The 26,106-nt window shown below is 52.3% G+C and overlaps 3 protein-coding genes across 5 annotated transcripts in view; 1 reads left to right on the top strand and 2 right to left on the bottom strand.

The window, feature by feature from the left end:
• Window positions 1-1,395: 1,395 nt before the first annotated feature.
• TMEM221 (transmembrane protein 221) lies at window positions 1,396-7,538 on the bottom strand (the record flags this gene model as incomplete). Its single annotated transcript, XM_082621262.1, has 3 exons — window positions 1,396-1,865; window positions 4,893-4,978; window positions 7,219-7,538. The coding sequence occupies 3 exons, from the start codon at window positions 7,536-7,538 to the stop codon at window positions 1,396-1,398; spliced, it is 876 nt and encodes a 291-aa protein (XP_082477388.1).
• A 4,641-nt stretch (window positions 7,539-12,179) lies between these two features.
• NXNL1 (nucleoredoxin like 1) lies at window positions 12,180-16,763 on the bottom strand (the record flags this gene model as incomplete). Its single annotated transcript, XM_082623248.1, has 4 exons — window positions 15,961-16,763; window positions 12,852-13,163; window positions 12,463-12,566; window positions 12,180-12,241 (listed from the first exon to the last, which is right to left on the bottom strand). Exons 1-4 carry the CDS (start codon window positions 16,284-16,286, stop codon window positions 12,180-12,182), a joined length of 804 nt encoding a protein of 267 aa, XP_082479374.1. The 5' UTR covers window positions 16,287-16,763.
• A 6,715-nt stretch (window positions 16,764-23,478) lies between these two features.
• SLC27A1 (solute carrier family 27 member 1) overlaps window positions 23,479-26,106 on the top strand; it is a 30,901-nt gene continuing 28,273 nt past the window's right edge. For 2 of the 3 annotated variants that reach the window (XM_082621393.1, XM_082621392.1), the window contains exons 1-2: window positions 23,479-23,612; window positions 25,435-25,602. In XM_082621393.1, coding sequence (XP_082477519.1) covers window positions 25,436-25,602 — 167 coding nt within the window. In that variant the 5' untranslated portion in view covers window positions 23,479-23,612; window position 25,435. Of the gene's footprint in view, window positions 23,613-25,184; window positions 25,323-25,434; window positions 25,603-26,106 lie in introns of those variants that run through there. The other variant, XM_082621391.1, reaches the window with a different exon arrangement.

Genomic DNA, 26,106 nt, shown 5'->3' with positions numbered 1-26,106 from the left:
CATGAGAATCCTTACCCAAGGTCAGGTTTGGGGACCAGCTTCCCTGCTGGGTGCTGCCACCTCTCTGCCTATGGAGATGGGTCTTGGGGGACTTCAAGCCACTGTGTGGTTGAGCTTCCTCCGCCCCTGAGTCCTTGTGTGGCCCAGGAAGGGACGGGTTGGGAGACTTCTGGGGACATCTGTCCATTTGGGGTTGGGGCAGGGACCAGGCCATCCCCACACCCTGTGAAATGTATATGCATGAAGATTTGTGGGGCATGGGCCCCAGACTTGGCTCTACAAGGGGCACACTCTCTGTCCCCTGACTCCTGCCCTTTCTACCCCCACTCCTTTCACTCCATCCCTCATCCTGGGTCTGCACTTGGCCACGCAACATATTTGGATATGGCTCAGATGACATGGAAAGAGTGACATGGAGTTTATTTTCAGGTTGTGCAGGACACAGGTGGGGCCAGGGCCTCTGGAGACCACCTGAGGCTCTGAGTTATCCACTCCAAGCCCTGTCAGTTCCAAGAGTCCCAGAAACTGGCCATCAACCCACCTTTTCCTGCTACCAGGCACCCCGACTGACAGAAGCACAGGTTGACACGCCTTGAGGACCTGCTATGCACAGGCCCCCGGAATGGCTCACACGGAGTCTCGCGGCAGCCTTAGGAAGAGGGACCGCTTCCGTTCCCATTTTACAGACCAGGAAACTGAGACACAGAGCGGTGAAGCCCTCAGCCACAGGCCCACAGCCAGGAGTCTGGGTCCAGGCCTCCAGGTGCGTCCATGGCCCTGGGCTGCTCTGAGCTCCGCACACACAGGTTTCAAACGCTCACAGCCCGGAAGGAGTCGCAGAGTCTGAGACTTGCACTATCAGCAGCATGGGGGTTACAGGACCTGGGTTCGAATCCTGGCTCTGATGCTCAATACTGGCCGTGGGACCCTTGGTGAGTCACTGCCCCTCTCTGGGCCTCGGTTTCCTCATCTGTAAAATGGACGGAGATGTTTAGAGAAACGCTGCCTGAGCTCTCCCCTCCCCTCCTGCCTATACCAGAATCTTATTCATTCTGGGCAGCTACATTTCCTTGTCTCATCTGTACTGAAGTGTGGCCACATGACTCTGTTCTGGCCAATAGGGTATAAGCAGAAGTGTCCCAAGGCATCCCAGGAAAACTTCCAAAATCTCCTGAGAAGTCCTGGCCTCTACCTTTCTCTCTGCGTGAGGAGGTAAAGGTTGGAGCCCTGGCAGCCATTTTGTGCCATGAGGCAACCTTGAGGATACAAGTCAGGGATGCTGTGAACTGAGAGAGAAATCAAATTATACTGTTACCGTGGTTGAGCCTGGAGCTATCTCTACAAGAGTCCTCTTCCTGCTGCCTGACACTAGGTCTCTATCCTTGGTCTTTGGGCTCACACCAGAGTGGAGTCCTTCCCCGAACCCCCTGGCCTGTGGCTCAGGATGCTGCGCATCTCATGCGTGACCTCTTCCCAGTGCCCCTCACTGGCAGACAGTGTCCGGTGCATGCGGAATGCAGGCAGGCTGCCCTCTCGGCCTCCCCCTATGGCTGCAGGTGCTGTGGCAGTAACCATGGATCTGAGGGAGTCCCCAGGTTTTGGGCAGGCTGAGTAGGGGGTCCAGTGATGGGTACCCTGCTGGGGCTGAGCCCTGGGGCTGGCCTTGGAGACTTCAGCAGGGCAGACAGGGTCGTCTTCAAAGTGCGGTGGGGACAGCTCATGGAGGCCACGGCGGGTGGCCCGGGCGGCCCGGAGTAGAGTGTGGGTCAGCGCTGCCACCAGGACCAGAGCACCCAAGCCAAGGATGGAGGCAGCTGTTGCACCCGTCTCGATCTCGAAGAGAAGCAGGGCGTAGATGGACAGTGCTGGGGAAGGAAACGACTCTTATTCAATGTTTGTTCTCCAACCCCTGGGAGAGCTCCCCCAAATGGAGAGCAGTTATAGAAAATTGTACATTATGATAGGCACATAGACTAACTCATCTAACCCTTTCACACCCGACAAATACATCATCATCACATCTGTTTTACTATAAAATGGTAAATTGTGTGTTATGTGTACTTTACCACGATTGAAACAACTCAGATCTCAGGCTTTCTGAATCTCTGTGATTGACCTTGAGTGAATCACAGTCCCTCTCTGGCCTCAGTTTGCTGATCTGAACAACAAGACAGTTGGCGGAGACTTCCCTGGTGGTCCAGTGGGTAAGACTCCGCCCTCCCAATGCAGAGGACCTGGGTTGCACCCCTGGTCAGGAAACTAGATCCCACACGCATGCCACAACTAAGGAGCAGCAACTAAAAATCCCTCATGCCACAACTAAAAAGATCCCACATGCCACAACTAAGACCTGGTGCAGCCAAAATTAATTAATTAATTTTAAAAAATCTTAAAAAACGAAAAAGACAGTTGGCGACCTGACCTTGAGGACCTGTACTGGTTCTCTGTTGCCCTGTCCGACGTCCAGTTGGCACCACCATTCTTTTTGGTGGGGACTGTCCTGTGCATTGTAGGACATTTAGCAGCTTCTATCCACCAGATACCAGTAGTATCCTCCCCCTGCCCTATCATGACAACCAAAAATGTCTCCAGATGTTGATTGCCAAATGTTCCCTCAGGGGCAGAATCAGCCCCCATTGAGAAGTGCTGGTCCAGTCCCTACCCCTACCCTGGTCACTGGTCTAGAAGGACTGACCCACTACTCTGGCATCAGTGACATGTATGGTCCTAGGCCAATCAGAGCACTGCTTCCCCTGATTATAGTGATTGGTGCATGGCTATCACATGACCCAAGCTCAGCCAGTCAGAGTCAGCCCTGGGACCTTCGCTTGGCCTATGAGGACAGGGTTATTTTCTAACTGCAGCCATTAGGGAACTGGTAGGAGAGAAGCCCAGAGCTGATGGAGGACTTCTTGGCACTTTGTGGGCTGTTTTAATGCTTTCTCCAGCTCTGTACTCTTGCTTTTAAAGATGCCACAATGCATCATGTCTGATATATTAAGGCGAGGCCAAGGACTTTTTTTGCTTTAAACATTTTTTAAAAAATATTTTTATTTATGTATTTATTTGGCTGTGCTGGGTCTTAGTTGCAGCATGTGGGATCTAGTTCCCTGACCAGGGATTGAACCCAGGCCCCCTGCATTGGGAGCACAAAATCTTAGCCACTGGACCACCAGGGAAGTCCCTGCTCTAAACACTTTTTTTTTTTTTTTTTTTTGCGGTACGCGGGCCTCTCACTGTTGTGGCCTCTCCCGTTGCGGAGCACAGGCTCCGGACGCGCAGGCTCAGCGGCCTTGGCTCACGGGCCCAGCAGCTCCGTGGCATATGGGATCTTCCCGGACCGGGGCACGAACCCGCGTCCCCTGCATCAGCAGGCGGACTCTCAACCACTGCGCCACCAGGGAAGCCCTCTAAACACTTTTGAAAGATCTTTATAACTATTATTTTGGCTCTGGTTAGCAATGAATGAATGATTGACTGGACATGCTCAGGAATTCTTGCTGAGTGAGGTCACCTATCCTCAAAAAGAATCTAAATGGGAGCTGAACAAATCTTAATTTAATGCTTAATGAGGCTGACATAGTTACCTTTTTTTGCCCTTTGTGAGTTTTCTTGTATTTTAGAATAAGAATATTTTATTCTCCAAGTCTCCAACATTTTTGTTGGCTTATGTAAAGGCTTGAGGTCATAGGTATTGTGTTGAAAGCGCTTACAGAGACAGGCATCTTTCTCAGGGCATGGCAGGTGATGAGATGAAGTGAGAAGCATTTCTGAAGACCTCATGTGAGTGCCTGGATCCAGCCACACCTGAGGCCAATAACCCCTGATCTTTTCAGATACACGAGTCACTCCATCCACTCTCCTTTTTAAAAAACCCACATCCCGAGCATTTTTGTTTGTTTGTTTGTTTTGTTTGTTTTTGGCCACGTGACACGTGGGATCTTAGTTCTTAGTTCCCTGGCCAGGGATGAACCCACGCCCGCTGCAGTGGAAGCGCAGAGTCTTAACCATTGGATCGCCAGGGAAGTTCCACACTTAATAAAATCCAGGGCATTTTATGAAGTCAAACAACAAGAGTTATGCAGGGTTCACTGCACTGTACATACAAATTCCCACAATGAACCCTAGGCTCATATCTCATAAATATATCTTTTAAATATATCTTGTAAACTTCGATTTCTCTATTGTGGTACTAAGGAAAGTCAGTAATAGCAAATCCTTTGTTTTTCGTCAGCTGATTTTTTTTTCTTCCAGTGAAACAGGTTGTTTATAGGGCTGCCAAGGATCTATGTATGATTCAGCGCTGAGTCTCCAGAACCAGCAACATATTTTTCAAGATTAGAACAAAATACAAGATGTCAGGAGTCTCTTTAAGAAAGGTGATGATTTGATTCCTTTACCAGCATGTGTGGTTGAGAGAATGTTGATCAAAGAAAAGTTATAAGTCGGGGAAGGAAAGACAGTGCAGTGTGTCCTTCTGGCACTCAGGTTATTAGTTTTTACTCTGCTTCATGTTTTGGGATTTAAAATTGCATTTCTGGTTTATGAAGCGTATTTTTTTTCTTAAGCCCTTCTTGAGCTGGATTCAGATATTTGTGAGCAAAACAGCTTTTGCTAAGGCCAACCTGTGAAACACTATCTCCAGAAACCACCAAGGACTTGGAAACTTTTATTCAAAGCAAATGTAGAAAACTGATGAATCAGAAGTGTTCTGAAGACAACTGCCATTTATGGAATCCCCACTGGGATCAGATGCCAGCCATGGGCTAAAGTGTAAGAGCCAAGAGTGAAACGGGCAGGCTGCCTCTGGAGCTGACCCCAGTTGTGGGGCTATTACCCCTGGTCACCCCAACCCAGGGCCCTACACCCTATGTTCTATCCTGAGCACGTACCTGCTAAGTAGACGGAGACCCCACAACAGAAGAGGCCGAGGGCCACGTGTCTGAGGAGGCGGCAGTCATAGAGAAACCAGTCAGACCTGGCAGGGAGGGGGGCAGGAAGAAAATGGGCTCAGGAGGCAGAGCTGGTGGAATAAGGCTGGGGAGGAGAGGTAGGGGGAGTGGTCCAGCTTTGGGGAACTGGAGATCTATGTGAGGACCTAGCCGTCCACTCATCAATCCCCCAACTCATTCATCCATCCGTCCCCATCAATTATTCAACCATACAGTCATCCATCCATTTAACCATGCTTTGTTCATCCATCCACCCATTTATTTAAACACCCATCATTATCCATGCATCCATTTGTCATCTGCCATCCATCCATCCATCCATCCATCCATCCATCCCCCACCCACCCATCCATCCATCGTCTATCTCCCAGTCACCATCCATCGAGCAAACCAACCATCTGTCCATTCATCCATCCAGTCACTATCCATTCCATTCCCCTCCCCCAAAACCCATCCATATACATCAGTCCATTCGAACATCCAACACTAATGAAGCAGCTATTGTGTACAGACACTTGCTAAACATCTGACCTCCATTATTTTACAGACCATAAGCTTATTTGGGGGTGAGAAAACTGAGGCTAACTTGTTATCAGTGACAACAGAAACAGATTTCCAAAAGCTGACATGGATTGAGGACTTAGTTTTGAGCCCAGCCCCTTGCTAAGTGCTTCCGCTGTGTGCATGCCCTTCTCCAGTCCTGTGAGATCAGGAAAAGGAAGCTCTGAGAGCTTCCATCATCACTCACCTCCCACCAATACCATGGAAATGGCCTCCTCCCTGGTCTGCCCTCCAACTCCCCTCCTGACCCCTTTTCTGCACAGTGGCCACAGTGGGTTCTTTCAAACTTAAGTCAGATCACATCCCTCCTGGCTCACGACTCTCTCAGTCAGAGTAAACCCAAGGTCTTCACCACAGCACAGGAAGCGCTATATAATCCAGTACCTCTTGGACTTCCTTGGTGGTCCAGTGGTTAAGATTCCGTGCTTCCACTGCAGGGGGGGCAAGTTCAATCCCTGGTTGGGGAACTAAGAGCACACATGCCACAGGATGCAGAAAAAAAAAAAAATCCAGTACCACTCACTTCCTGGCCCTCATCTTCTATATCTACCCTTCAGCCACACCAATCACCTCTATCACCTTCTAACACCCTAAGCTCATTCCTGCTCCAGGGCCTTTGCACATGCTGTTCCCTCTGCCTGGATCACAGTCCCCCAGATCTTCTGCCTCCTTTCCTCCCTCAAGTCTCAACACAGACCTCCCCTGATGGTTCCATCTCATCCCCCACCTTGTCCTCCTGCACCACATCACCCCATTTTCATCCATTTCCGGCATTCATCACCATCGGACATTACTGATATGTTCTGTATCTTCATTATCTGTGTCCCCATGAAGGTGGGTCCAGGTCCGCCTGGTTCCTGCTGGGTCGCCAATACCCAATGCTCGGCTCAGCCCCCGGCAGGTGTCCAACACATATTTGTCAACTGACAGAACGCATGCTTTTCAGCACCCCTTGAACTCTTAGATGGAGGGTGCACAGTTCGGATGGGATCAAATGGTGGAATTTCCCATCCGCTCAAATCCATGGAATCTTGGACAAGGATCCCAGCTCCCCTCCCCCAGAATCCTGGAAGGAAACACTCAGATATGGGACAGCCAAGTCCTTGGCTCAAGGAAGGTTCCTCACTCCACATGCACCCGCCGGCCACCCTGTCCAGTGCCCATATCCCTGAGCTCAGGTGCCTGACAAGGAACCCCACCCAGGGCCAGGGCACATGTTCTGGCTCTACCAGATTCAAGTTCAAATCCAGCCCACCCCCTTCCAATCCTGGCAGCCTAGAGAGAGCAAACTCTTTTTAACACACTGTTAAAAAGGGAGATAATAACAGCACCAGCCACCCAGGGGGGCTTCACTGTGCTAATCCACATTAAGTGGGGGGTACCTAGAGCTTAGGAACGACAAACGCTATCAACACTAGGGCTAACTGACCCCAGGCCCTCTCTGAGCCTGTTTCCACATCTTTGAAAAGGGGGTCCCAGCTGTAGTTGTACCTGCTGTAAATTTTCAACAAATATAGGATGGAGCGAGGGATGGATGGAGAGAAGGAGAAAGAGATGGAGGGAGGGATGGAAGAAAGGAGGAAGGGAAAGATGGATGGAGGGAGTGAGGAAGGAAAGCTCTCCCCCAACCTGAGGCCCAGAGAAGGGCAGCAGCTCCCCCGGGCTTGTCCAGCCCCCAGCCGGGCAGAGGGGCCGGTCCTCCTACCTGCCGGGGCCCGGTCCCCGCGCCATCTCGGCGCCCAGGTGGCCGCAGAGCGCGGCGAGAAGCAGGCAGGTGAGACCCAGCACCAGGGCGAGCGCGGCGAGCGCGGCTGCCAGCGGCAGCAGCGCCCCGGCCGCGTCCTCCGGCAGCCCAGGGCCGGCGCCCAGCTCCGGGCCCACCCCGTCGATTCGCGGTCCTCGAAGTTCCGCGCGGCCCGCCTGCAGCTGGAACAGCAGCTGCGCGCCCAGCGCCGCCAGCACGGCCGCGGGGATGCCCAAAAGGATCATCGCGGCCAGCACCCGGCCGCCGTACGACCTGGCCATGGAGGGGTCCTGCGGGCCTATGGGACAATTGAGGAATCAAAGAGATTTTAGGGGGCAGGGGAGTTGAGGGGCGTCCGAGGGCCCTCGGCGGTCCAGAGGGGGCGGGGCAGCAGGGGGGGGTTCTGAATATTGTCGGGGCCGCAGAGGGCTCGGGATGCCAGTCGCGGTGAGGACGAGAAAGCTCTGGGAAAACTTGAGACAAAGTCTTTTCTTTCTCTGTGAGCGACAGCTCCTGGCCTCAGAGTTCTGGAGGGGCGTGGCCGGAGAGGGGAGGGGCGAAGAAGGGGCGGAGGCGGTCCCACGTGGGATAAGGGCGCAGTGGCAGGATCCAGAGAGCCTCACAGATCCATAAACTCATTCAAGTGCCCCATTTTCCCCTCCCGCTGCCCCAAGCACCTGTTTCATTGCTGTCTTTTAAGAAAGAAAAGAAACTTGAACGAATTTTTAAATAATTCGCTCTGATATGTGGTCTCTCCCCGCGGATCCGGCAATTGGCTGGAATGTCCCCTCTGCTCACCTTCTTTCAAGGCTTTTCAGAAACGTCAGCCACCTCAGAGAGGCCCTCCTGCACCCCCTCCCCAAGCAGCACACCTGTCCTTCGCTGCTAGCCTTTGTTCTTCCCACGGCACATTTTGGGGGATATTATTTATTTATTTTTAAGTTTTAAAAATTGAGGTGAAATTTACATGACATAAAATTAACCATTAGAGGGGCTTCCCTGGTGGCGCAGTGGTTGAGAGTCCGCCTGCCGATGCAGGGGACACGGGTTTGTGCCCCGGTCCGGGAGGATCCCACATGCCGCGGAGCGGCTGGGCCCGTGAGTCATGGCCGCTGAGCCTGCGCGTCCGGAGCCTGTGCTCCGCAACGGGAGAGGCCACAACAGTGAGAGGCCCGCGTACCGAAAAAAAAAAAGAAAAAAAAAAATTAACCATTAGAAAGTGGACAATTCAGTGGCATTTAGTACATACACAACATTGTGCAACCATCACCTCTATCTAGTTCTGGAATTTCCATTACCTCCCCTCCCCCATTAGCAGTCACTTCCCATTCCCCCCTCTCAGCCCGTGGTAACCACAAATCAATCTACTTTCTGTCTCTATGGATTTGTCTTTTCTGGACATTTCATATAAAGAAAACCAGACAATATGTGGCCTTTTGTGTCTGGCTTCTTTCCCTGAGCATAAGGGTTTTAAGGCTCATCCATGTTGTAGCACGTGTCAGTGCTTCATTCCTTTTTTTTTTTAAACATCTTTATTAGAGTACAATTGCTTTACAATGGTGTGTCAGTTTCTGCTTTATAACAAAGTGAATCAGTTATACATATACAAATGTCCCCTTCCCTCTTGCATCTCCCTCCCTCCCACCATCCCTATCCCACCCCTCTAGGTGGTCACAAAGCACCGAGCTGATCTCCCTGTGCTATGTGGCTGCTTCCCACTAGCTATCTATTTTATGTTTGGTAGTGTATATATGCCCATGCCTCATTCCTTTTTTATGGCTGAATAACATTCCATTGTATGGGTGGACCACATTTACTTTACTCATTCATCTGTTGATGGACATTTGGATTGTTTCCACCTTCTGTCGATTGTGAATAGTGCTGCTATGAACATGCACATACAACGATTTGTCTGAGTCCTGTTTTCATTTCTTTTGGGTCTATACCTAGAGTGGAATGGCTGGGTTACATGGTAACTCTCTATTTAACTTATTGGAGAACTGCCTGTTTTCTACAGCGGTTGCACCATTTTACATTCCCACCAGTAGTGCACCAGGCTTCCAATTTCTTCATTTCCCTTCCAACACTTGTTATTTTCTGTTGGTTTTTTTTTTAATAACCATTCTACAGGGTGTGAAAGGGTATCTCATTGCAATTTCGATTTGCATTTCCATAATAACCACTGAAGTAGGGTGTCTTTTCATGCCCTTGTTGGCTATTTGTGTATCTTCTTTGGAGAAATGTCTCTTCATATCCTTCACTCATTTGGATCGTTTGCCTTCTTGCTTTCCTGTAGCACTTTACATCTCTGGCAGCACACAATTTTCCCACTATGTGTGGCCCGGTAGTGGGGGAGGGGTGGCTGCTCCAGACCGCAGAATGTCTGCTTCAAGTGTCCACTGCTGTGTCCCCTTTGTGTCTGGGTCTGCACCTCACACACAGTAGGCCCTTAATAAATGCTTGTTGCATGCATGAGTGAACGGATCGCTCTGTACTCCTGCTCTGTAATTCTTGCAAAGTTTGAAATATCAAAACTTAAAATGGTTTCAAAGTTAACACATTCCTGATAGATCCAGAATATAAGAGTGAATGAGGTCGACATGGCCTCCTGCAAGCAGGGCTCTGTCTTAATGCATTTGGGCCTGAAAGACAGCATAGTCATCACCTAGGCTTTACAGATGAGGAAACTGAGACACAGAGAGGTTAAGTAACTCCCTAGGTCACACAGCAAACACAGACAGCCTGGCTCCCACCCACTGCTTTATATTGCTTCACAGAAATGTTATAGATCCCACTGGTTTTGAATTTCCAGGTCTCTTCTCTAATTTGGGGAGCCATTTTTTTTCAGGTTTCAAAATTTTGGGGTCCTCTGGGAAAAGTTTGTGGGCCTTGAGCCCTCAGCCCAGTGCCTGATGGGTAAAATGACCCTAGGGGAGAGGACAGGGTGACCCTTCAGCAACAGGTGGCTTCTTCCTTTGCTGTGTGGCTTTGGGTAAATCCCTTAACCTCTCTGGGCCTCCTCATCTATAACAGGAACCAGTTTATTCATTCATTTATTCACCAGGCTTTGGCCCAACACACCCAGCCTTTTTCATCATCGCCAAAGTTGAGTGAATTTTCCATGTTTTACAGGTAAGAAAAAGTCTCACATTGGGATAGCTGGGGCTCAGTGATTTGTTTGCAACAGAGTCCTTGCTCTGTTCTGGTTGTTGGGGATATACAGATGTAAGAGTGGCATTTATTCATTCGACAAACATTGATGGGGACCTGTGCCCCCCTGGCTCTGGGGACCCAGTGGTGACAAAGGCAGGTCCAGCTTGCCCTTCTGGGGAGGAGGTGAAAACACACGCTAAACCAGCCAAATAAAGGGACAATTCCATGCAATGGCCAAAGGTCATTACAGCCCTCTCTTAGACTTCACAATTATTTGATGGAGGCTGGGGGGGTCAGTGTCACAGATACCACGACCTGACACCCCCTTTGAATATGGGGGTGATTCTCTGGTTTGGGGGTGTCTGGCTTCAGTTTGGAAATTTAACCCTGCAAGTTGGCAACACTCTGTAGGTGACACTCTGAGAGTGATCTTGTCTGCCTTGGCCAGACGCCAAGCTGTCCCTTCCTCACCTTAGCTGTGACAAGCAGGAGTAGAGATGGGGATGGGAGGTTTGATCCCTATCTACCAGGAGGGAGACTCAGAGACGGCCAGTGACCTGCCCACATCACACAGCCCGACAGGACAGGGAGCGGACTTCCCTACCTCACTGCCCAGGGGGCAAAACCTGGCCACTCTCATTCCGTGTTGGCTGAAATAATAGTAAAGATATTGATGGGTTGTGTGTCCTGTGGTTTGCTCTCGGGAAGGATGTTTTTTAACTTCTTTTAAAGGCTGTCGGTGAGCCAGCGACCTAAGAATTTAAGAGCCATTATCACACAGGGTTTAACACAACCATTTCACAGACAGGCCTAATTAAGGTCCATGAAGGGCAAGATGTGTCTGGAACAAGAGCAGGTGGCATCACCGACCTGAGCCTCAATTTCCTCACCTGGAGATTGGGGGTTAGGGGTGAGCAAGAAATGAGGCACTTGTCCAGTCCCTAGGCCTCTAGGGCCTCCCAAATCCCGGAGTCGCACCGCCCTCCTAGCACACCCTTTCCGGAGACTGGGAACAGGTGTGGACTGCACCTCATTTGCATGTTTGGCCCCGCCCCGAGGACGCGCCTCCCCATCTCGCCGCCAGGCGGCGCCAGAGGCAAAATGAAGAGGTTCGTGCGCGGAGCGAGCTCCGGCTCTGGGTCCTTGGCTGACCTGCCAGGTAGGACCTTGCCTTATTGTCATTTTCCAGAGGAAAGAAAGGAGGCTTAGAAAGGGGAGGTGACTGTCCTACAGCCGGGAAGGGGCTCCAGACTAGAGTTTTTGATTTCTATATTCTGCTGTCTCCCTCGTGAATCCTCAGGGTTCACCAGGGACAGGGAGTCTCTGAGCCCTCGCTGAAGGTCCTGGACCCAGCGCACACGGCACCAAATATTGAACTGCATCCCGTGCAAACTACAAATCTGTTGTTAAAAGGTTGCTGTCGTTTTGCGCATGAAGCATGTGAACAACGCCATTTAGTGCACGGTGGGCCGAGCGTTCTCAGCACCATCATTTGATTTTAGTTTGCATTTTCCCATTTTGGAACTTGTAACCACCCCTCGTCCCCAAGTCTTAAAAATATTTCTAGAGGCCCTTGAAAAGCTCTCCCTGCTTCACCACCCCGGCCGGAAGGCTCAGACATGCCGCTGGAGAACCAAGACAGGTCCTAGGTCTGCCAGGTCCTGGGGGGAGGGGGGCGGTAGGGAGGCCTCACACAGAAACCTCCGTCATCGGCCCTGCGCTAGGTCTCACCCTCCACCTGTGGCGGGGGTGGGGGCGTCCGAACTACCTCAGGTCCCGCGCTCCTTCTCCCCCGCCATCTCATTACACAGCTCCTCGCCCTCGATCAATCCTGAGGGTGTGGAGAGTGGGCCGCAAAAAGACCCTTCCTGCTCCCCACTTCTCGGCCTTTACTCTGCATCCGGGGAGCTCAGAGGAGCTCCACCCTCACCGCCCCTCTGCTCTTCGGGCTGGGCTCAGAATACAGACCGCCTCCCCAGCCCGCGGCTCCGGCCTGACGCTACGTCCCCTCCCTCCTCCTGGCCTGAACTCTGAATGGTCCCCTCACCTCACCCCGCCCCCACTTCCCGACCCGCTGGGGCTCATCAGAGATTCTGCTTGCTCTAACCGTCAGCCTTCCACCATGGGGCCTCAGAACAGCCCTCCGGTCCCGCCCACTACCGGGAGGTGGTGGGGGTGGGATGAGGGCTTATCACAGACTCGCCCCTGTCTGTCTGTTCTCTCCTACCGGAGGGTTCAGAGCAGACCCCACCCCCTAGCCCCACCCACCCCGGGGCGGGGGAAGGACTCCTCATAGACCCGCCCCTGTCTGTTCTCTCCCACCAAAGGGATCAAAACAGCTCGCTTCCGCCCCGGCCCCGCCCCCTCCCTCCTCTTGGGGGTTTCATCATGGAACCCCCAGTCCGGTCCACCCCTCCAGGGGTCAGAACAGCCCCACTGACCCGCCCTCGGCCCCGCCCTCCTGCCCGGGGCCGCCCCCTCTACCCAGGCCTCGTAAGCCCCGCGCAGCCGGGTCCACTCGGTACTTGCGGCGGCGCAGTGGTTCGGTGAGGCTCCGCGGCGCGGGGTCTTCCAGGTCCTCTGGCAGCAGGAAGCTGCGGTCCAGCACCTCAGCCGCCTCTTGCCAGTTGGCGAAGCAGGCAGGGCCCAGGCGCCGGATCTCGTCGGCCGCGTCGAGCGTGAGCACATCCCCATTCGGCTTGAGCACCACGACCGCCGGCAGGCGCTCCACGGAGAACCGGCGCCCGAGGTCCCTGCGGGGCGGGCAGGTCAGTCCGGTCGGACCCTCGTCCTTGACCCTATGCGGAGGAGCCCCACATCCCTTCTCCCAGTACTTACTGAGCGCCTTCTGTGTGCACTGTCCCATGCCGGCCTCTGGGGATGCCCAGGAACCAGAACAGGCCAGGCCACACTGGCCTCCGGGCTTTGGCTCCAACACCCCAGACATGCTCCCACCACAGGGCCTTTGCACTGGCCATGTCCTCTGCCTGGAGCACTCTCCCCAGACATCTGCGGATTAAGACCCTGTATGCTGCAGACACCTAAGCTTAAATCTCAACGCCTCTCTTTCTCTCTGCTGATGTGCGGCTCTCAGCATCCAACACACTGCATAGTTTATTTCTCCTGTTTGTCATTTTCTCCCACCATAGAAAGTAGCTTCACTAGGACACGGATTTCTGTCCCGATTCACGAGTGTCTCCAGTGCCTGAAACAGTGCCGGGCACAGAGTAGATGCTCAGGAAATGTGTGTGGGATGAATGAATAAACACTGACAGATTTCATAAAGAGATACTAAACTGAGTAAAGGACTTATGGTCAGAGAGGACCTCTCTATAAGGAGGTGACCCTGGAGCTGAAATCTGCGGGAAGAGGAAGGGGAGAACTGGGGAAAGTTTTCCCATGCAGAGTGCATAGCTGGTGCAAAAGCCTGAAGGTCAGAGGGAGATTGGAGCGCAGCACTGATCATAAAGGCCCTGCAGGGCCATGGGAAGGAGTCTTTGATTTTGTTTTCTGTACGAGAGACAGCCAGTGAAAAGCGATCCACAGGAGACCCCTAGACCAAATCTCCCATCTAGGCTAAAACCCCACACAGTCATCTTGAAGTCAAGTAGGCTACCAGACTGGGGCCATCACCCATGATTCTTAACTTCCACCCACGGGGTTCTTGGGTGGCCCTTTTCCAGGCCTCCTTACAGAGACACATAGTATTGATACTTGCAAAATCCCACAGGAGTAAGTTGCCAGACTTAGCAACTAGAAATACAGGACACCCTGTGTGAATGAATTTGAACTTCATGTAAACAACAAATAACTTTTTATAAGTATGTTCCTGCATTACGTGGGACATAGTTATACTCAAAAATTCTTCATTGTTACATGAAATATATATTCAACTGGGTGTCCTGTATCTTATCTGGCAACCCTGTGTGTGGGAGGGGTAGGGGGTGGGGACTCGCTCACTCTGTCTGGACACTTGCCTGGGTGAAGGTTTTGTTGAGAGGACCCTGCCTCAAACAAGGTCAGTGTTTGGCTATGATGCCCTTACAGCTGGCATTTCTTCCCCCCGGGGGGGGGGGAATGTTCACCATTTGGGGAAAAGAACCTCCTCAGCTGCAGAAGGCTGTGGGAGTGAGCAAGTGTGCCAACTCTGATAATGTTGGGTGGGGATGAAGGTCTCCATGACCAGAAACTTCTAAGTTTTGTAACAAAATTGATGACATCAGTAAAATGTCACAAAGTCTGCAACTCACTTTGAAATGGTTCAGCACAAACTCCACGTGCATGGAGATAAAGCAAATGGCAAAAATGCCCAAGGGTTTCATTGTGTGCTCCTTCCAACTTTTTGGTATCTTTGAAATTTTTCTTTTTTTTTTTCCTTTGGCCATGCCACACGGCTTGCAGGAAACTTTTCATAGTAAAAAAATTGGGGCTTAAAAAGAATGAGGGGCTTCCCTGGTGGCGCAGTGGTTAAGAATCCGCCTACCAATGCAGGGGACATGGGTTCAAGCCCTGTTCCGAGAAGATCCCATATGCCGCAGAGCAACAAAGCCCGTGTGCCACGACTACTGAGCCGGCGCTCTAGAGCCTGTGAGCCACAACTACTGAGCCTGCATGCCACAACTACTGAAGCCCACACACCTAGAGCCCGTGCTCCAACACAAGAGAAGCCACCGCAATGAGAAGCCCGGGCACTAAAACGAAGAGTAGGCCCCTGCTCGCCGCAGCTAGAGAAAATCCGCGCACAGCCACAAAAACCCAACACAGCCAAAAATAAGGAAATAAAATATAAATAAATTTATAAAATAAATAAATAAAAAGAATGAAAGTCTCACTGTTGAAAAGGGGAAAGTTTGCAAATAGCCACAAACGATCACACAGTTTATTGGGCAGCTCCTTGGACAGCTTGAACTCAACCATCTCTCTCTCTCAGCTCCAGTGCCCTCCATGGCTCCCAGCTACTCTGAGGATCACATCCACACTCATTAGGTGGCATTTGGGGCGCTGCTCCACAAGCTGCCTTCTTACTCCTGGTATTACTGTTCCCTGAATTGGCTGTTCTTTCTCTAAAATCCTCCGAGCCTTTGGGTTATGTCCTCTGCCTGGAAACCCTTCCCTTTCCTCACTCTTTACCCTCCTATCCTCCTTGTCCTTGGTGTGTGTGTGGGGGTGTCTCTCTTTAAAGCCATTTCCTCTGGGAAGCATCCCCTGACCCCCAAATCTCAGCAAGGTCTCCCCATGATATTTTCACATGACATCCTCCCTTTGTCCTTGGGAACTACTGCAGTTCTTTATTATGCATTTATCTGAGTGTTTGAGTCTTTGTTTCACGTTTGTGCTCCCCCCTTCCCAGGTTGTAAACTCCCCAGGGAGCTGGAAATGGGCATATGTACCCTTCCCCTGCCCCTCCCCCCAGTTCTCTGTTCTGATTGGCCCACAGAAGGTGCTCATCAACTTCAGATGGAACAGATAGGTCAGTAAACAAATACTTCACTTTCAGCAGAAAGAGCCCCTCCTCCAGGAAGCCCTCCCTGACCTCTCCTCTCACCTCACCTCCTCAGGTCATCCTCGAAGGGCAAGAAGAGCCACTTCTTGGGCATGTCCCTGAGGAACAGGTCCTGCTGCTCCTCTGTCGAGTCCTGGGACACGTACACCAGGGCCAGCTGGGCTGCCCGCAACACGTAGAACTCATCCGTGAGCCGCACAAAGAAGTCCCTGAGGATGGGTGCAAAGGCCTGGCACTTCGGGCACGAGCCTGCACCAAAGAACAGCAGCACCAGTCGGTTTTCCAGCCGGCGGCTGAGCTCAGCTTCCGTGTCCAGCTCATCCTGGTCACTGTTGTTTCGGATCAGGACACGGCCAGAGAACAGGCAGGCCATGGCAACCCTGGCTGGGTGCTGGGGACAGGGCGCAAGGACCTTGTGTGACCCCGAGCCTGCTGGCTGGCTGCTGTCCCAGGATTAGGAATTTTTAGGAGGCCAGTTTAGAACCTCACTAATCTGCCTAACCTCGACCTGATTCTTTGCTACCTCTGAGGGCAGGGGGCCAGCTGCTCATGGGCCTGTCTCAGCAGACAGCTGCTAAGGCATTAAAAACACAGACTGACATACTGGTGTGAAAATATTTTGTTAAATTGTGATGTAAAAAGATACGTGCTTCTTCATGAATGCATTCGGTAATCCTAAATCACAGGGCTCGACTAATTAATAGCTATGATTTCTAAGTCGAGATGAGCATAAATGATATTTCAAGGTGTCTGCCTGCCATGACCAGGATGTCCTGTGAAATTATCTTTGATTTACACGGGTGACAAAGTCATAGAGCTGGCCAATATCTGCCTTTTTTTTTTTTTTTTTTTTTTTTTTTTTGCGGTACGCAGGCCTCTCACTGTTGTGGCCTCTCCCGTTGCGGAGCACAGGCTCCGGACGTGCAGGCTCAGTGGCCATGGCTCACGGGCCCAGCCACTCCGCGGCATGTGGGATCCTCCCGGACCGGGGCACGAACCCGTGTCCCCTGCATCGGCAGGCGGACTCTCAACCACTGCGCCACCAGGGAAGCCCCCAATATCTGCTTTGATAGGACATGAGAAAACATGCTAAATTCCAGTTAGAAATTAATAAGAATAAACTCTTTTTTCTTCCCTTTGCCCTCCTGAATTCTGTCTGAACAGCCCACCTTAAGATTCCATGGTGAGTAAGGGTGAAAATCATGGTCACAATATTTTACAGCCCTCTCCCACCAAGCGCTGGGAACTAGTTCTCCTCTCCTTGAAGCCAGGTTGGCTCCTAACTTGCTTTGACTGATAGAATGTGGTGGAAGGTGTGAGTTCGCAGGATAAGCCTTATTCTCACCTCCCACTTTCACTCTTTTGGAATGTGGCCTCCAGACGCCCCATGTAAGGAAGCTGATCTAGCCCAGAGGTTGGCAAACTTTTTATGTAAAGGACCAGGGAGTAAATATTTTTGACGTTTTAGGCCATAGAGTCTCTGCTACAACTTTGAATTTCTCTTATTGTGCAAAAGCATCTCTAGACAATATGTAAATTAATCTATGTGTCTGGGCTCCAATAAAACTCTATGTACAGACACTGAAATTTGAATTTCATAGGATTTTCATGTCGTGAGACATCAATCTTTCGATTTTGTTTTCAACCGTTTAAAAACGTAAAAACCATTCTTAGACCACAGTGCGCAGGATTTGGCCTGCGACGTGTTCTAGCCTATTGATTGAGAGGCCACATGGAAGAGAGCTAGGTGCCCAGCCAACAGCTAGCACCAACACGTGCCACACGTGTGATCGTCCAGCCCAGCCACTGACAGAATGTAGCACAGTGACCGTGCCAGGTGAGACCGGCAGAGGGACTGCCCAGGTGTTACTGACCAGGGCTCTTGGCCTCCTTAATCAACAGAAATTGATCAGAGGCCAGACAAGAAGTTCAGGCAAGGCTTTACTGGGGTCCTTGCTGCAGGCCCCTACTTGCAGAACAAGTAACAGTTTCCCTGGCTGGCTTGCTTGCTGAAGTGGGGGCGAGCTGGTTCCTTATACAGGGTGAGGGGAGGGGTGTGTCCAGGGGTTGGGCCGGAGGGGCGGCTTTGGTGGTTTGCCCACCCTTTGGTGGTGGTGTGTGCAGGGGGCATGCGCAGTACCCTGCTTTTGCTCCCAGCTCTTCAGAAGTGGCAGTTGGGGCTTTTTGGTCTTTTTGTATCTTGTCCATGGTTTGCCCCAGCTGTGCGTGCAAGCAGTTCTTTTTAGTCCCTTATAGTTTCTTTGTACTAATATTTTGTTGCTTGAGGAGACTTTTGTCCAGGTGCAAGCACTGCAGCAAAGGGTCCCAGGTCCCAGGTCCCAGCCTGTCTCACAGGCAACCCATGGGATCCTGAGAAATAGTTGATTAGCCTTGTATGAAGCCACTCAGTTTGGGGTGATTTGTTATACAGCAACAGGTAACCAGAACACCGGGTCTTGAGGACTTTTCTGGACCTAGGGAGATGTGAGAGACGGAAAGAAACTTAGTATTAGCTTTAAACAATAAAAAAGAAAACCACAAAATCCTCATTCTCAAGAGTTTAACCTACCTTGTCAAGGCTTTGTGGGTGGGCCCATCCCTGATGGGTCCACCTTTCATTCTGATAGGGATAGAGTCAGATACTTACACAGCTAGAAATCCCACTAGGGGAAGATAGATAGAGAGGGACTTCAGGAGATCACCGTAAACTAGACACCAACCAGGAAATGCCCAGGTCATCTGGCAGCTAAACAATCAGAACATTTTGAAACTAAACACTTACTTAGGCCACTACCACAGAAAAAATGGATACAAGACCTGCATTTGGCTTTGTGAGGTCTGTAAGATAACCTGCCCTGAAAAACTGCATTCCTGCACGTAGCTTACAGAGGAATATGGGGGAAAGGTGAAAGAAACTGGGGGAAAGGTGAAAGAAACTGGGGGAAAGGTGAAAGAAACTAGGGGAAAGGTGACATTATACTGAAACCTGAGATGAACTAGCATATTTTAGTATATGTTACCACCTTTTTACTCATGTATTGGGTTGGCCAAAAAGTTCGTTCTGGTTTTTCTGTAAGAGGCTATGGAAAGCTCCAAACGAAATTTTTGGCCAACCCAATACATATGATTTAAGTAGCGCTATGACAGTCCCAGTTAGACCATACAAGCTTAAAGGAGGAGCTAATGAGGTAAGCCTTGACATCTACCCAAGAATGAGGAAGAAGGGGGTCTTCTTCCCTACCTACTTTTTCTTTGATTATGAAAATGTAGCCCCTTTTGTTCTCAGGACAAGCAGAGCTCTCTTGCCTGCCTGCTTGTATCCTTCACAAGAGTCCTATACTATTAAATCCACTTCTTGGCGCCTCCCTGGTGGTACGGAGTGGGTAAGACTCCGCACTCCCAATGCAGGGGGCCTGGGTTCGATCCCTGGTCGGGGAACTAGATCCCACACGGATGCCGCAACTAAGAAGTCCGCGTGCTGCAACTAAGAAGCCGGCATGCCGCGCAACTAAGAAGTTCTCATGCCGCAGCTAAGACTGGCGCAGCCCCCCAGAAAACCACCCCACTTCTTACCTATCATTTTGCCTCTCGTTGAATTCTCTCTGCACCAAGACACAAGAACTTCAGTAAGCCCTGAGACCAGGCGTGAAGTTTCAGCTGGGAGATTGTGGGTTCAAGTCCCATCTGCCAGAGACTGTGGGTTGGAGTCCCATCTGAGGTGTGCGGTTTCAATTGCGTTTAATATTTCCTGGTTAGATTTTCCTCTCTCTGCCAGAACCATGGGAAGTCCCAACTTACTGTGAATTCAAGAGATTACTGAAAGCAAAATCATCTCAACAATGGAGAACTCTTCTAAGATGTTTACAAGGTATGAAAATAAAAGGAAACCTCACAAAAATGGAGCTGGGAGGCCAGAGGGGGAGCTCTCATGCAGTATTACTTAAGGTCAATTACAGGAAGAACTGTCAATTACAGGCTCCAACAGAAGAATCATCAATAGTAAGGAATCACCAATTACAGGCACCAGAAGAAAGGATGTACATCGCATCTCCTACAGAAAATCAACTACCCCAGGAACTCAACCAATGAGAAACTCTCATCACCCTGAACACTCACTTTTCTCCAGTGGATTTTCCTTCCAAACAATGCCTCTCAGCTTCCTCCTTTTTCCTTTTAAGTAATTTTTTTAATTTTAATTTTTATTTATTTTTGGCTGCGTTGGGTCTTCGTTGCTGTGTGCGGGCTTTCTCTAGTTGCGGCGAGTGGGGGCTACTCTTCATTGCATTGGGTGGGCTTCTCTTGTTGTGGAGCACAGGCTCTAGGCACACGGGCTCAGTAGTTGTGGCTCGTGGGCTCTAGAGCGCAGGCTCAGTAGTTGTGGCGCACGGGCTTCCTTGCTCCACGGCATGTGGGATATTCCCGGACCAGGGCTCGAACCCATGTCCCCTGCATTGGCAGGTGGATTCTTAACCACTGCGCCACCAGGGAAGCCCCCCTCCTTTTTCTTTAAAAAATAATGTTCCTCTCCTTTTTGTTGTCATTGTTGTTGTTGGACTTGTCTATGGGTTTCGCTGTAGGTTGCTTGTCCTGAATTGTAATTCCATGCTATTTCCCCATAAACCCATCTTTGCTGGTAAAATAACTTTTACTTTCCAGGTCAACATAGGTGCCAGGCTTGTGTGCTCAGAACAGCCCTACAAGGCCTGTATGGTTTTACTCCCTTTTGCAGGTGAAGCACAGAGCCTGGGAGAAATCACCCAGCAAATGACGTCTGTCAGGCTGCAGAGTCCATTCCAACTTAACTGGGCCTTTCAACTATCCCAGAATTTCCAAACTGTAGCCCCCTTGCAGTTGGAGCCAGGTCATTCTCTGTGGTGTGGGGCTGTCCTGGACATTGCAGGACGTTTAGCAGCATCCCTAGCCTCTACTCACTAGATGCCATAACACCCCTATCCCCACCACACCCAGTCCCACGTTGTAACAATTAAAAATGTCTCCAGGTGTCACCAAGTGTCCAAAGGAGCAGGATTGCCCCCTACTTGAGAATCACCGCTCTAACTGGTTACCCTGCTTATATTGGGTTGACTGGTGGCCCTTAAAGAGATATATCCAAGCCCTAACCCCCAGAACCTGTGACTGTGACCTTATTTGGAAAAGAGTCTTTGCAGATGTAATTAAATTAAGGATCTCAAGATGAGATCATCCTGGATTATCTAGGTAGGTCCTAAATCCAATGACAAGTGTCCTTATAAGAGGCAGAAGAGGAGAGGACACAGACACACAGGGAGAAGGCCATGTGAAGATAGAGGCAGAGATAGGAGTGATATGGCCAGAAGTCAAGGAATGCCTGGAGCCTCCAGAAGTTGGAAGAGGCAGGGAAGGGTCCCTGGAACTTTTAGAGGGTATGAGGCTGTTGACCCTTTGATTTCTGACTCCTGGCTTCAGGAAGAACTGGGAGACAATACATTTCTGTTGTTTTAAGCTACTTAGTTTGTGGTACTTTGTCATGGCAGCCCCAATAAACTAATACCCCTACTGTAGTGGGCACTTGAATTTGGCGCAGAGAAATGGCTCCCTCCCACACGGTGCTCATGTTCTTCTGATAGTGCAATTCCCATGCTTTGATCTTCCGGTTATTTTATTTCAACGTGTGCTTCATTTCTCTTGCTCTTCCAGAAAGTTCCAAGAACTCCCTTTGCTGTGGCCTGCAGACCCATGTGGTCAGCCGGGGAAGGGAGATACCCATCATTCTGTGCCCCCCACCTACTGTGTGCCTGCTTACCCTACAGACCAGAAGCCCCTTGTGAGCCTTTCTGCACAGCGCGAGCGCGGGGGAGGTGGGTGTTACCACCCAGAGGGCGACCAGTGTGCCGAGGGGAGAGGTGACCTGCCCAAGGCCACCCAACTGGAGAGGCTCAGAGCCTGCTTTGGCCCTGAAAGCTGAGTTCTGTCCCCCTGTCCAGGCCTCAGTTTCCCCTCCTGTGAAACAGGGATAGGACCGTTCCTTAACCAGTCATCTGGAATCCCTGGGGACAGTTACGTTTTTGGAATTGGGAATTTTTCAGATCTTAGAAAGGTAACAGGGCTAAAGCTGCCATGTGTTGTGTGATGTCCCTGGGGGGTATGGGGAAGCCCCTATGTAAAGGGATAAATAAAGGATAAACAGGGGTAAAAAGGGATCATTGATCACTGAAAACAGCCAGGGTCAGTGCCGGGGAAGTGGTCCCTCCGCTGGAGTACTGGCACTACCTTAAGAAAGAGTTGGGTTTGCAGAGCCTTTTTGGGGATTTGGGGATTGCTAACTGAGGAGAAGAGTATCTCTGTATCTCTGTGCGCGGCATTTGGGATCTTAGTTCCCCGACCAGGGATGGAACCAGCGCCCCCTACAGTGGAAGCACAGAGTCTTAACCACTGGACCACCAGGGAAATCCCACGTGTACTTTTTTTTTTTTTTTTCTGTACGCGGGCCTCTCATTGTTGTGGCCTCTCCTGTTGCGGAGCACAGGCTCCGGACGCCCAGGCTCAGCGGCCATGGCTCACGGGCTCAGCCACTCCGCGGCACGTGGGATCTTCCCGGAGCAGGGCACGAACCTGCGTCTCCTGCATTGGCAGGCGGACTCTCAACCACTGCGCCACCAGGGAAGACCCCACGTGTACTATTTAGTCAGGGCTCAGTAAACTTGGTCAGATGGAGGGAGGAAGAGAGAGAAGAAAGGGGGAAGGGGAGGAAGGGCGGGGAAGAAGAAAGAGGAAGAAGGGAGGAGGAGGGAAGGCAGGAGGATGGAGGAAGAAGGTGAAGAGGAGTAGTGGGGAGGAGGAAAGGGGGGGAGGGGAAGGAGGAGTGGGTGGAGGAGGGGGAGAAGGTGAGCAAAGGGGAAGTGGAGGAAGGCTAAGGGGGGGCCTTGAAGAGGGGAAGGAGAAGGGGGAGGGGGAGAGAGGGAGGAAGGGGGGAAGTAGGGGGAATCAGGGCAAGATGGAGAAGAGGGAGGAGAAGTTTAAGGAAGAGTGAAAGGGGAGGAGGGTGAGGAAGGGGAGCAAGCTCTCTGCCCACATTTGTGAATGAATGAATCTCAACTCCAGCTAGAGTGACAGTTCCAGGCCTCAGTTTCTTTACCTGTAAAATGGGGTGATCACAATAGTGCTACCTGGCAGGATAAGAGTGCTGCTGTAGTTACTGGGCATTCCTGACTCCACTGACCCCCGGTTGAGAAAGTAGGGGACCAGTGACTGGCTCTGGGCCTGTCCTCCGGATCTGCCTCCTCATCTCCATTTTACCCACCCTAGGTGGCCCGCAGGGACCAATGGCAGCGTGCGTGCGTGCGTGCGTGCGTGCGTGCGTGTGTGTGTGTGTGTGTGTGTGTAGGGGAGCGCCTGCCCGGTCCTGTCCTCTAAATGGTGCTGGAAGCAGGCCCTGGCCGCCTCCCAAGGAGAGTGCTGAGAAGGTCGGCCAAGCTGTGCAGAAAACAAGCAGGGTGGGGTGCGCAGAGGGGGAGAGGAAAGGGGAGCTTGGAGAGAAGGAGCCAAAGCAGAAGCCCACATGGGCACAACGCAGTCAGAGCAGGTCCCAGGAGTCTGCAGAAGCAGAAGCCCCGGAGGGGAGTCCTCTGTCTTGTACTCACTGTCGCTGCCCACCTACTGCCTGAGCTCTGGTAACCCTCGACAGAGCAGCCAAAGCCTGAGGGTCTGTGAGCGGCTCCAGGTCAGCCAGGGAACAGGGTGGTGGGCAGCGAGGCCAGCACTGGCCCGCACCTGATCAAGGGGAGGGCTTTAGGGTCTCTAGGTGAGCATTTAGGACCTTGGGATGCAAATAAGGGACTCTGTGGAGTTCCTGTGGAAGGGTAGGGAACTGGTGTGTGAATTTTGCCCTCCCTGGGCTGCTGCGGTGAGACTTAACTGACAAGATTTCGGGATATGGATTTGCGATTAGTTGGGTCCTTGGAATATATCTTTAAAAAAAAAATTAATTTATTTATTTATATTTTTTATTTTTGGCTGCGTTCGGTCTCCGTTGCTAAGCGCGGGCTTTCCCTAGTTGCTGGGAGCCACTCCTTGCTGTGGTGCGTGGGCTTCTTATTGCGGTGGCTTCTCTTGCTGAGGAGCACGGGCTCTAGGCGCACAGGCCTCAGTAGTTCTGTCACGTGGGCTCAGCAGCCGTGGCTCGCGGGCTCCAAAGCGCAGGCTCAGTAGTTGTGGCGCAGGAGCTCACAGCTCCGCGGCATGTGGGATCTTCCCGGACCAGGGCTCGAACCCGTGTCGACTGAACTGGCAGGCAGATACTTAACGACTGTGCCACCAGGGAAGTCCATTGGAATATATCTTTAAGACTGAGGTAGGGGTTGGATATTCTGGGGCCCCTAGGCTGTGAGTTTAGTACTCCTCAGGTCCCTGGAGTCCGAAGAGGCTTTGGGGATTGGATTTAGAATAAGCTGAGGCAAGAACCCAGTACAGGTAGGCCCTGAATGTGAACTGAGAGTTGCTAGTCCCTCGGGGTAGGAATTCTGGTTTCCATCTAGGGCTTGAGCCGGGAGCGCCCGGGAGCCAAGCCGCTTGGCTGAGGGACGCACGTGTTTCCTAATCGCCGGCAGGGATAGGACTGGGGAGCTGGGAGGCTGGCGAAGTTTGGTTGTCATGGAGACAGCCGCCTTCCTCACCAGGCGTTCTAGCCCCTGGGTCTCGTTGGCCGTCGTCACTCTGGCCAGGGTGGCCTCTCTATGGTCGTGGCCTCCGGAAGTGGGCGGGCGTCGGTTCTGCGGCTGTGCGGCAGAGCGGTTCTAAGCCAGACAGGTCGGAAGAGAGCCGGCCTGGGAGGGCAGGTGGGGCGGGGCCTAGGGTGCTAGGAGTGAGGCGGAGGGTGGTGACTGGGCCAAAGCCTGAGGGCGGGGCCGGTGAACGGGGTGGAACTTGGGCCTGGGAATACGGGCTAGGCCCAGGGCTGGGGGCGGGGCTTGAGCTACTCTGGGCCCGGCCCAGAGTGGGTGCGGCGTGTGCTTGTGTACGGGGCCATAGGCCTAACCTAGGGGCAGAACCTGGTCCAGGGCGGGCGGGGCTCCGGAATGGGGCTTGTGCTTACGGGCGGGGCCGGAGACCTAACCTGGGGGCGGGGTCAATCGAGTGGAGGTGGGGCGGATAGAGGTGGGGCCTGGAGGAAAGCCCAGGACCTTGGTGGGGCCAAGGTGGACTCTAGGCTTGGGGGCCAAGTCGTTAGGATGGAGCTTGGGTCCAGCGAACAGCTGCTAAGTCGAGGCATGGGCGTGGGGCTTGCCAGTGACTGACGGAATGGAAGAGCTGTGTCTGGGGGCGTGGAGATACACTAATGATTGGCAGAAAAGCCTGGGCCGGGCTAGGAGCAAGGAGGCCTGTGCCCACTTTGGGATGGGGCGGAGCCTGTCTGAGACGTGCCCAATCCCAGGTATGGGGGGGCGGCTCCAAGCGGGAGCGGAGCGCGACATCTGGGCGGGATTGGGTTGGCCGTGGGGCGGGGCCCGGGCGGGCCGTGGCCTCAGAGCTCTCCGCCTCCTCAGGATGCGGGCTCCAGGTGCGGGTTCGGCCTCCGTGGCCTCACTGATGCTGCTGTGGTTGCTCGGACTGCCGTGGACCTGGAGCACAGCGGTGGCGCTCGGCGTGTACGTAGGCGGCGGCGGCTGGCGTTTCCTGCGCATCGTCTGCAAAACGGCGAGGCGGGACCTCTTGTGAGTGCAGCCCGGGCCTGATACAAGGGCTGGGGTCGGGGGCGGGCTGAGCGCCCAGGGAGGCCAAAAGAGGGGGCTGGAAGGGCAGCGTGGGGGACCTTCAGGGCTTGGGTGGGGGGAGGTTTTGAAGACTGGGGGCGGGGTTTGGGTGAGGGCGGGGCTAGGGGCGGGGCTGGGACCTGAAAAGAGTGGGTTGGGGGACTCTGAGGGCACCAGCAGGGGACATCTAGAGGGATTCCCTGGAGGGAGATGAGTAGATTTAAATGTCCTTGAGCCTGCGTGGGTGACCTCAGGGCTCTGGACGGCAACTTGGGGGTACTAGGGCAGCGAGTAGGACTTCCAGAGAGCTGAGGCTGATTGGGAGGCCTGCGTGTTTGGGGGGGTCTCTATGGGGCTTTGGTGACTGTGGGAGGGCTCTAGGGCGTCTTCAGGGACTCCGGTAGGTCCCTAGGAGTTCTCAGGGGGACTTTCTCAGGGAGAATAAAAGGGCTTCCTGGGGCATGT

Source organism: Mesoplodon mirus (genome assembly GCF_964341445.2).
Source record: "Mesoplodon mirus genome assembly, chromosome: 5".
In the NCBI taxonomy this organism is placed as follows: Eukaryota; Metazoa; Chordata; class Mammalia; order Artiodactyla; family Ziphiidae; genus Mesoplodon; species Mesoplodon mirus.
The sequence above is the reverse complement of the archived record's forward strand: the minus strand, read 5'-3'. Positions and strand labels throughout refer to the sequence as shown.